General features: G+C 34.3%; 1 protein-coding gene across 1 annotated transcript; it reads left to right on the top strand.

Moving 5' to 3' along the window:
* On the top strand, positions 1–2,891 carry LOC109188923 (pentatricopeptide repeat-containing protein At3g49170, chloroplastic). The gene has a single exon (XM_019339574.1). It carries the CDS (start codon positions 19–21, stop codon positions 2,590–2,592), a length of 2,574 nt encoding a protein of 857 aa, XP_019195119.1. The 5' UTR covers positions 1–18; the 3' UTR covers positions 2,593–2,891.
* Positions 2,892–11,317: the final 8,426 nt, after the last annotated feature.

The raw sequence follows: 11,317 nt of genomic DNA, 5'->3' as shown, positions 1-11,317 counted from the left end.
TATGGTGTGGCATAGACCATGATAAGCCTATCTCTTCCCGCTCCCTCCAAACTCGCTTCTTCTCCATCGATCAAACCCAGAAGCATTTCTACCCAAAGCCCCGCTTCTGTTCATTATCAGAAAAGCACAGATTTTGAGACTCTCAAAGACCGTTTGATTCGCCAGGCAAATGGGGGGAACATCCGCCAAGCAATTTCGACGCTTGATCTCATTGCCCAGATGGGCTTCACCCCAGACCTCACCTCCTACACCGTCCTCCTCAAATCTTGCATCAGAAACCGAAGCTTTGAACTGGGCAAGTCAATCCACTCCAGACTCGCCGCTTCGCAGCTCGAACCGGACTCGATTGTTCTCAACTCACTGATAAGCTTGTATGCGAAATGTAGCGACTGGGAAACTGCAAAAGGAATTTTCGACGGAATGGGTGCGAGGAGAGACTTGGTTTCTTGGAGCGCTATGATTTCGTGTTATGCTCATTGTAATATGGAACTGGAAGCCGTTTCAACCTTCTTTCGAATGGTTGAGTTCGGAGAGTACCCGAATCAGTTCTGCTTCTCCGCTGCGATTAAAGCTTGCTGTAATGCAACGTACGCTTGGATTGGATTGGTAGTTTTTGGGTTTGTGATCAAAACCGCGTATTTTGATTCTGATGTTTGTGTTGGATGCGCATTGATTGATTTGTTTACCAAAGGATTTGGAGACTTAGAATCCGCGGAGAAAGTGTTCGACAAAATGCCTGAGAAAAACTCTGTTTCGTGGACGCTGATGATCACTAGGTTCTCTCAGTTGGGTAGTCCAAGAGATGCAATTGACCAGTTCGAGCAGATGCTATTGACCGGGTTCAGCCCCGATCGTTTTACTCTTAGTAGCGTTTTATCAGCTTGTGCTGAGGTGGGGTGGCTATCATTTGGGCAGCAGCTGCATTGTTGGGTGGTGAAATCTGGGTTGTCTAAGGATGTTTGTGTGGGATGCAGTTTGGTCAACATGTACTCTAAATGTGCTGCAGATGGATCCATGGACAATTCGAGGAAGGTTTTCGATCGAATGCCTGATCATAATGTTATGTCTTGGACTGCAGCCATCACTGGATATGTACAGACTGGGATTGATGACAGGGAAGCTATTGACTTGTATTGTAGGATGATAGAGGGCCAAGTGAAACCTAACCATTTTACGTTTTCTAGTCTTTTGAAGGCCTGTGGAAATCTTTCGTCTCCTGATATTGGTGAGCAGATTTATAATCATGCAGTGAAATCGGGTCATGCAGGTGTGAACTGTGTGGCGAATGCTTTGATTAGTATGTATGCTAAGTCCGGTAGGATGGAAGATGCCCGGAAAGCTTTTGAATTTCTGTTTGAAAAGAATTTGGTTTCTTACAATATAATCGTTGATGGCTATGCCAAGAATTCAGATTCCATGGAAGCTTTTGAAGTTTATAGCCAAACTGAAGAGTCTGGAGTTGGAGTTGATGCTTTCACCTTTGCTAGTCTTTTGAGTGCTGCTGCAAGTATCGGGGCAGTTGGTAAGGGGGAAGAAATTCATGCTCGGTTGCTAAAAACCGGGTTCCAGTCTAATCAATCTGTCTGCAATGCTTTGATCTCGATGTATTCCAGATGTGGTAACATCGAGGCTGCTCTTCGAGTTTTCAATGAAATGGAAAACCGGAACATAATATCTTGGACTGCAATCATAACAGGTTTCGCGAAACATGGTTTTGCCAAGACAGCTTTAGAGCTGTTCAGTCAGATGCTCAGGGCAGGCGTAAAACCAAATGAGGTCACCTATGTTGCTGTTCTATCAGCTTGCAGCCATGTCGGTTTGGTAGAAGCTGGATGGCAGCATTTCAAGTCGATGTCCAAAGAACACGGGATCAGTCCAAGGATGGAACATTACGCGTGTATGGTTGATCTGCTGGGAAGATCGGGCCATCTTGAAAAGGCGGTTCAGTTCATCAAATCAATGCCTTTCACTCCCGGTGCCCTTGTCTGGCGCACATTGCTTGGAGCTTGCCAGGTCCATGGAAACGTAGAGCTTGGAGAACACGCTGCCAAAATGATCCTCGAGCAGGAGCCAAACGACCCAGCAGCACACGTTCTGCTGTCCAACTTATACGCCTCCACTGGCAACTGGGGAGAAGTAGCGGAAATCAGGAAAGACATGAAAGAACGAAAACTGGTAAAGGAAGCCGGGTATAGCTGGATAGAAAGTGGGAACAGGATAAACAAGTTTTACGTAGGGGACACCAAGCACCCCCTGGCAAAGGAGATCTACCAAGAACTGGATCGACTGGCTGCGAAAATAAAGGCGTTAGGGTACACCCCGGACACGAACTTGGTGCTCCATGAAGTGGAGGAGGAGCAGAAGGAGCAATATCTGTTCCAGCACAGTGAGAAAATAGCAGTGGCGTTTGGCCTGATCAGCACATCCAAACCAAAACCCATTCGCATATTCAAGAACCTGAGAGTATGCAGGGATTGCCACACTGCCATCAAGTACATATCAGTTGCTACTGGGAGAGAAATAGTGGTCAGAGATTCCAATAGATTTCACCATATCAAAGATGGAGCTTGCTCCTGCAACGACTACTGGTAATTACTTCTCCTCCAAAAGGTTGAATCCAGCTCGACAGAATATTTGGGAAGATATAAATGAATAATGAATATTCAAAAATTTACAAGATCACATACGCTCACTGGACCGGCTCTAGCTGCTCCCAGTTCATTGAACCGCTCCTTCTTCATCAGCGGCTCCCATCCTTCCCCCAGTTCGTGGCCCACCTGCAACTCTGCGCGTAGTTATCTTCATTATTTAGATTCTCCATGCTTTAAGGCACAGCATTCTGGAATTTGGGGCAGTCTTGCTCATCTATGTTTCCTGAATATATTTTTTTAAATATAATTTACTGATAGTAATTTTTAAAATGCTTGACATTTAATGTATATACGTTGGATAATATAACTATTAGTTTAGACTTTTAATTCAGACGAATTTACTAATATAGAGGAGTTAATACCCAAAATGGTCCCTCGACTATGTCATAATTATCAATTTGGTCCTCAACTACCATTCTTACCCAATTAAGTCCTCAGCTATGTAACTTTTACTCAATTAAGTCCTCAACTATACAATTCTTACCCAATTTAGTTCTCAACTATACAATTCTTACCCAATTTAGTCCTCTGTATTAATTTGACTGTTTGTTGACTGTCAAAAGTCGGGATAAAATTATAATTTTACAAGATTTCTCCTTCCTCTCCATTTAGCAGCGCCAAACCATGCAGCAATACACTCCGATCAGATTTCGATCGTCAAAAAATCATTGGAAATCAAATTCATGGGCTATCCGATGCATAACCACTACTTCGATACTGACAGGTTTAGAACCCAACCGGAGCTTATTGCTACATGATTTGGCGCTGCTAAATGAGGAGGAAGGAGAAAACTTGTAAAATTACAACTTTATTTCCACTTTTGACAGTCAACAAACAGTCAAATTGACAAAGGACTAAATTAGGTAAAAATTGTATAGTTGAGGACTTAATTGGGTAAGAATGATAGTCGATGACCAAATTGGTAATTACGACATAGTCGATGGACTATTTTGGGTATTAACTCAATATAGAGTATAATATATTCATATTTATAATAAGATTAGATATTCCAAACCAGAGTTATTACACCTTTTAGTTCGTTTGGCAGTAGGATTGTGAAAATTGTCATTAAATGATAAATTCGGTGAAATTCCCTTGAATTTTTTGACTTTCTTCATACCAAAGTTTATGGACAAAATGTCCATTTACATAATTACATTACATAATCTTGTGGGAAATGTGGCTTTTGCCTATAAAGTTTGGTCACTTGCAAGTGATATATCAACTTTGGTGCTCCATGAAGTTTGTCCATTTAGCCCGTTAATCCATCCCTAACGACCCGGGACGTTATGCCATGGAACCGTGTTCACCATTCATGGTGAACATGGTTCCAACGGTGTTAGTACACCGTTATTATTATTTTTTTTTTTTTTTAATTGCGTGACTTTTCTTCTTTATTTTTACATTTTGCGGTTTCACTTTAATTTGAGGTGAACAAAAATTTCGGACATTCATAAATTATGAATTCATGTCTACACATTCACTTTGGAACCATGCCTACACATTCCCGTCCGAAATCACAGACATTCATAAATTATGAATCCATGCCTGCACATTCACTTTGGAACCATGCCTACACATTCACTTTGGAACCATGAGATTATGAATTTTCTGTTATAAGATTATGAATTTTCTGTTATGAGATTATGAATTTTCAGTTATGAGATTATGAATTTTCTGTTATGCGATTATGAATTTTCTGTTATGAGATTATGAATTTTCATTACATTCATAATTTCGGACATTCATAAATTATGAATTCATGCCTGCACATTCACTTTGGAACAATGCCTACATATTCCCGTCCGAAATCACGGACATTCATAAATTATGAATCCATGCCTGCACATTCACTTTGGAACCATGCCTACACATTCACTTTGGAACCATGAGATTATGAATTTTCTGTTATAAGATTATGAATTTTCTGTTATGAGATTATGAATTTTCAGTTGTGAGATTATGAATTTTCTGTTATGCGATTATGAATTTTCTGTTATGAGATTATGAATTTTCATAAAATTCATAATCTCATAACAGAAAATTCATAATTTTATCAAATGCGCGCCGTTAACTTCACATCCGCGATTTTTTTTTCTTTTTTTTTTGCCTGAAAATGACATCGCTTTGCCTTGTGTTCACCATTTTCGGTGAACACGATTCCATGGCATAATTTGCGTAACGACCCTAAGTGAGCTAGGCTATGCAAAATACCGTTTGTTTTAAAACGGATCAGTTTGGCCCAGTCTGTGGTTTTTTGATAGTTTATTTTGACCGCCCTATTCTCAATGACCAAAAGTGAGGGAAAAAAAATAGTAAAAATTATGTATCTATGCTCATAGTAGTGCACTAATAATAGAAATATCCCAAATTTTTGTGTGCAAAAGCTCTACCAAAGTATTAATAATACATCTAGACAAGTAAGACAACATCTATCCGTCAATAGTTATATCGTGTACCAGGTTGGACTTTGCCTGGTCCACAATATAATTTTCTATTACATAGGCATCTTTGCCATTTTCATTAATGATGTGAAGACCTTTCACCACGTTCTTACACTTTTGAGATGGAAGAGAATAGTTTCTTAAACGCACATTATTTATATGCACCAAACACTTTGCACATCTCAAAATCCGACCCTGATTTGCAATATTTATGAAAATAATGCCATAATTTTTTATTTTTTTTTTTATTTTCAACTATTAAATTTATTAGATTTACAGGGCGTTTGGTTGGAAGGAGGGAATTAGGGGGGAAAGGAATTGTAATTCGGTGTGAAAAGAATAAAGTGGGAATTTAAATTACATTGTTTGGTAGGAAGTAATAGGGTGATGAGGAATTGAGAGGGAAGAAGTAAATAAATACTAAAATGCCCTTATATAATATTAATATAATAATGATAATGAGGGTAAATTGGTAATTTATAATGAGATTGCAATTCCACAAAGCATGGAATTGCAATTCCTAAAGTGGAGGCATGAATTGTAATTCAGCAAAAGGAGGGAATTGCAATTCAGCGGAATTGTAATTCCCTCCAACCAAACAATGTAATTTCAGCTTTCATTGAATTTTAATTCTTTTATAGCCAAACTACATTGTACCAAACAGGGCATTATTGTTAGGATTTGTCAATAGTTGTCACATGGATGGTTCTTATCATTAAACTAGTTTTTTACGCGCATCGCGCGATTAGTATAATGTCCAATGCTTTTTTGTTAAATAAGTACTTTAAAGTATATTAAGGCAGGATTATATTGAAATTGTGCATGCATAGATAATTGAAGGTTGAATTTGCGTATTTAAATAGGTAATTATTCTCCCAAAGGTTGAGTCCCCAACCCCAAGGGCCCCCCACAATCCGACCCGACAGAGCATTATGGGAAGTTGTAAATCACGGTGACTCAATGGTTCAGCAGACAGGGCCAAATGCTGATACGCACAAGGAATCTGCCCACTTTGGACATAATTCCCGCACTGCCGCCGCTGAGGTTCAAACCTTGGTCTCTTCTCCCAAATACTACCCACTAAACCATTGAGCTAAGCCCGTGCGAGTTAAATAGGTAATTCTAAGTTTACAGATGCAAGATAATATAGTCAAGATTGATTATAATTGTCAATAAAATAATTGTATAGGTATAGTTGAAACCAAATACGGGACATAAGGGAGAACAAATAAAAATTAGGGCATAAAATATTAAATATATACTAATATTGTTTGAGGAGATTCCGACATTAGGATTTGTGGTTAAGTTCTATTAATACTTTAATATTAGAATTAGATTAATGGTGTAGTTATAATTCTATATTAGACTTTAATATTAGAATTAGACTAACGGTGAATTAACGGAAAAGTTAAATGGATAATCATATAATTAATGATAAATTAGAAAATCTTAAAAGAAAAAAATTAAAACCTGAACAATATGAACCATTCATTTGATTTAATAATTTGGCCGGTCATTTTTTCTACCCAATGTTAATAATTAAATAAATTCGCTGATCAAATCCGCTAACGCTAATCGTTAAGTGCTGATTGTCAAACAAGGACGTTGCGAGGTAGTTCTCACTTCAATTTGTTGTGTGATTTGAATACTCTCTTTGTCACAAAATCTTTCAAGTAGTTAATATGGTTGGCTTTATTAATTATATTTTTTTTAATTTTTTCATGGTATTAATAAAATACTTGGTAAATAAATATATAGCATTATTTTGTATTATAACTTTGATATTTAATTAGAAAAATAGTGCACAAAAAAGATAATAGACAATGTAGTGAATATAATCAATTGATGAATTTGAATGTAAAAATTTTTACATTTGAGAAAAATTAAGACAATATAACTAATGAAAATATTTCTTTTAATTAATTTATTGATAATTAATAATTTTTTTTCACTGAATAAAGACATTGTAAGGACAATGTAGCGAATATAATCAATTAATAAATTTGAATATAAATAATTTTTATATTGAAGAAAAATAAAGACAATATAACTAATAAAATTATTTCTCTTATTTAATTTATTGATAATGAATAATTTTTTTTTTTTGAATAAAGGTATTGTAGACACATAATTCTAAATTAAAGAAATGCATATGTATTATTTTTTGTTGTAACTACTAAATTATTATTTATATAATAATTTAATAAGAGTAAAATAGAGTACTAATTATGCCAACTTTGATTGGGATGTGGTTCGAACCTAAGACATTTTTTTATTGAAATCAATGAGTAAGTTAACGGTGAACTGACGGCAATTCTTAAAATTTTAACGGAATTAGTAACGGTGTGGGTATTTTAGGAAATTTTTGTGTAAAATCTGAGCCATTCATTTGATTAAAATCTGCGACCGCCATTTTTTCTACTCATTATAGGCCTAACTCTCTTGGGCTCTTATTAGTATAGTAGATATGAAAGCAAAATAAAAGTTGCCCGAAATGGTACATGGAATTATTGGTACGACAAATGTGGTGTCTTATAATCTTTGAGTGGGTGGTTGATAGGGTATCGAAAGGGCCAAAATAATAAAAGTGGGTCTAAGCTAAATGCCAAATCTGTTTTGGTCCATATTAGGCCATACACGAAAACGTGATGGATGCTGTCATGCTGAAGCCGCTACACACGTGAGTGGATGAGAGTTGGCGCCAATGTGAGATCTCTTCCCACGTGCATCAACGCTTTGATTTCTCAAATCATTTTCCTAAGCTCCCAAAATGTTTTTCTTTTCTCTTCAGAATTTTTATTCCAATATTTTCTCTCGTAATATATCTTATATTCATTCTTCATCATTGTATTTTATTATCATAGAACCTTTTTTTTTACTCATGATGCAGTGAAGTCGACCAAGTAGAAAACGACCAATGAATATTTAAAAAATAGTATTGACCATCCGTATTCAATATATATGAATATTATTATGAGATAAATTTATAATGATTAATATTTTTTTTAATAAATTAAATGGTGTGACATGTCATTACTAAGTAAAATGGAAAATTAGAATTGTCCATTAGAGAATCTACAATAGTCATTTTAGAGGTTGTTTTTTGGTGAAATGGATGGGAAAGAGAGTAAGGTAGTAAAAATTGACATTACAAAAATTATGAGTAAACAAATATACTCACTTGTATTCTTTATTATTTTATTTTAGGGGAGGCGATTACACCGCGAATCATGGTTTACATTGTAATATGGACCATTGATAAATATTCATTTTTAGTATATTGAATGTTTATTTGTAATGTACCCAAAAAATCATTTTGAAGTAATATACAAAAAAATAAACTTACAGTACATAAAAAAAAAAATAATAATAATAACATGTATGTTAATACATTATCTTAAAATGTGGATTATGATCCACAGTTTAACGATTGAGAGGGGGTAAATTATGCTGTGGAACCATGTAAAGTGGACACGGTTTCAAAACGGCTTCGTTTTGGTGGAAAACAACGCTGTGTCAATTAAAAAAAAATTACTTTCTTTCGCTGTTAACTGCGTTTGTCTTCAGGAAGTCTATATTCATAATTACTGAACTCTATGTTCATAATTATAGAACTCTATGTTCATAATTTTTGAACTCTATATTCATAATTCTTGAACTCTATATTCACAACTGCAGAACTCTATATTCACAGTTATGTAACAGTATATTCACAAATTTTGATGTCATTGAGTTGTTTTGACAAATATTTTTTTAAAAAAATCTGATTGGTGGAGGAAAACGATGTCACTAACAGCACCGTTACTTCAAAATTGCCAAACGGCGTCGTATTGGAATCGTGTCCACCTTGCAAGGTGACCACGATTCCACGCATAACAGTTGTTGAGAGGGGTGGGTGGGTTAGACAATTATTATTTCATGGACCATGGTCCATATAGCTGTGTAGATTAGAAATAAAAAGTACATTTTTAATGAGAAAATACTACATATATTCTCATTTTCTACTCTCAACTACTCACACACATAATTTTGATGTAGACACTTGTATTGGGACCCACATGAAAAAAGTAGTCTATCAGTGTCTGTCACATCATAGATTAAATTGTATTGAATATATAATATTTAATAGAATACTTTCAATATTCAAATAATATATCTTCAATATGCAAATAATATATTTTTAATATATTAAAATATACTTTTTATTCATGATCTATACAATTATGTGGAGCATGATCTACATAAACATTTGCCTGGGTCAGGTTACCAAATGACAAATGTATCCAAAATAATTAAATTCCTTTTATGCTATAGCTTATGGGCCATTAGCGGACGCATGGATAATCAATCGTTTTCCATTGGTCCATTTTTGATGATTTAATCTCGTGACACGTGACATTAAAAAATAAAAAAGTTTACATGTGCGGTTTCCTATTATTTCATATATCACGTTTTTAGAAATTTTTAATGAAATAATAAATAACAATTTTAGCATCCCAATTCCCAATTAGTATAAGTTATACCGGTATTTATATTTGTATTTCTTTTTCTCTCTTTTTAAAAATTTGGTTTCTGTCTGAAACCAAGGTTGGAAATGTTTGTGGTCACTTTTGGTATGTGTAAAGTGACTTTCGTCAAATTATGTCGGAAGTCCTTTTCTTCCAAAATAGTCATATTTTTTCAAGTTAACGGAAAATAATTTTTATTGACTTGATTTTTTCAGGCACATACAAACACTATAAATTTAGAAAATAATTTTTGTAAATTATTTTCTAAATTTTTAAATACATTAGAGTAATACTAAATACCCCTCAAATTTTCTCTAATCCAATCTAATTCCTCATGACACTGACAACATCTAATTAGTAATTAAATGCTGAATTACTAGTTCATGGACATCCAATAAGTGAAAGCCACATTCATCCAATCAAAATATTATTAGTCAAAGTTGAACTCACATAATTTAAATAACATTTTAGAACTCTATTAATCATTATACTACAATACATTTGATTGTTATTACTTGTTTTATTTAAAAATTAATACTTTTAAAACAAAACACTCTGCAATAACTTCTTTCATTTTTATTAATGTTAAATGTCCTTTATCTTTTGAATTAAACATTTAAATACAATACTTAAAAAGTTTATTTTATTCTAAGAACTTTACAATATATTTTTGAAACTTCCAAATTACTTGTTTAATATTTATTCTAAATCTTTTATTAAGTAAAATTAGTTTTGAAGTCTCTAAAAATATATTACTATAAAAATTTTCAGAATAAAATTAATTTGTGTTAATGTTATTTCTAAATGTTTAATTAAATAAGTAAAATATTATTAGAAGTATTAATACCAATACAAATTTAAGACATTATAGCAACATATTTTGTTTCCAAATGATTAATTTTTCATTTGTTAGACAATGGGGTATCTTGACTAGTTACTTTTAATTCGCACCATGCTCAGATTAATTTACGTTCATATTCGGTCGATCAATTAAGAGGTGAAGTACTAATCATATTAGTTTTGGCAGTATTAGAGTGTACAGTAAATGCAAGGCTGTGAAATACGCTAGGGGCTAGTCGGGTGTCAAAGGCCTGCCTAGCGCCTAGGTGGAACACACACAAAAAAGGTTGTGCGTGTGTGCATTGTTTGTGTGTGTGTGTGTGTGTGTGTGTATATATATATATATATATATATATATATATATATATCAGCGTTCAAAAATCACGTCCCGACTGCATCGAGGAACGCTGAAATTGGCCTCCTCCGCGATCCGGCGCCTATGCGCCCTAGGCAGTCTAGGCGGCCATAGGCGGCTGAACCCCATTTAAAAAAAATAAAATCGAGCGTCTATCGTCTTTTTCAACACTGATATATATATATATATATATATATATATATATATATATATATATATATATATACACACACACACACATATATACACACAAATAAAAAATTATTACTCATGACTCTAGAATTACAAAAAAAAAATAATAAATAAAATTAAAAAATAATAATAACTCGGTCGATTGCCAGCCGACTAGGTGGCGCCTATGTGCAAAAATGCCAAGGCTTAGGGTCGTCTAGCGCCTAGGCCGTATTTTACAACCATGATCGTCACTCATGCCAATCAAGTTGGGTAAAATGAACAATTACGAAATTAAGAAATTAAAAATGCATTTTTGTCAAAAGGGAAAAAAAAAAAAAGTGGAGC

Source organism: Ipomoea nil, unplaced genomic scaffold (genome assembly GCF_001879475.1).
Source record: "Ipomoea nil cultivar Tokyo-kokei standard unplaced genomic scaffold, Asagao_1.1 scaffold1509, whole genome shotgun sequence".
In the NCBI taxonomy this organism is placed as follows: Eukaryota; Viridiplantae; Streptophyta; class Magnoliopsida; order Solanales; family Convolvulaceae; genus Ipomoea; species Ipomoea nil.
This window is presented reverse-complemented; position numbering and strand designations above follow the sequence as displayed.

What these genes read in the sequence shown, in the direction of transcription:
- LOC109188923 (XM_019339574.1), top strand. Translation starts at nt 19, where the DNA reads ATGATAAGCCTATCTCTTCCCGCTCCCTCCAAACTCGCTTCTTCTCCA.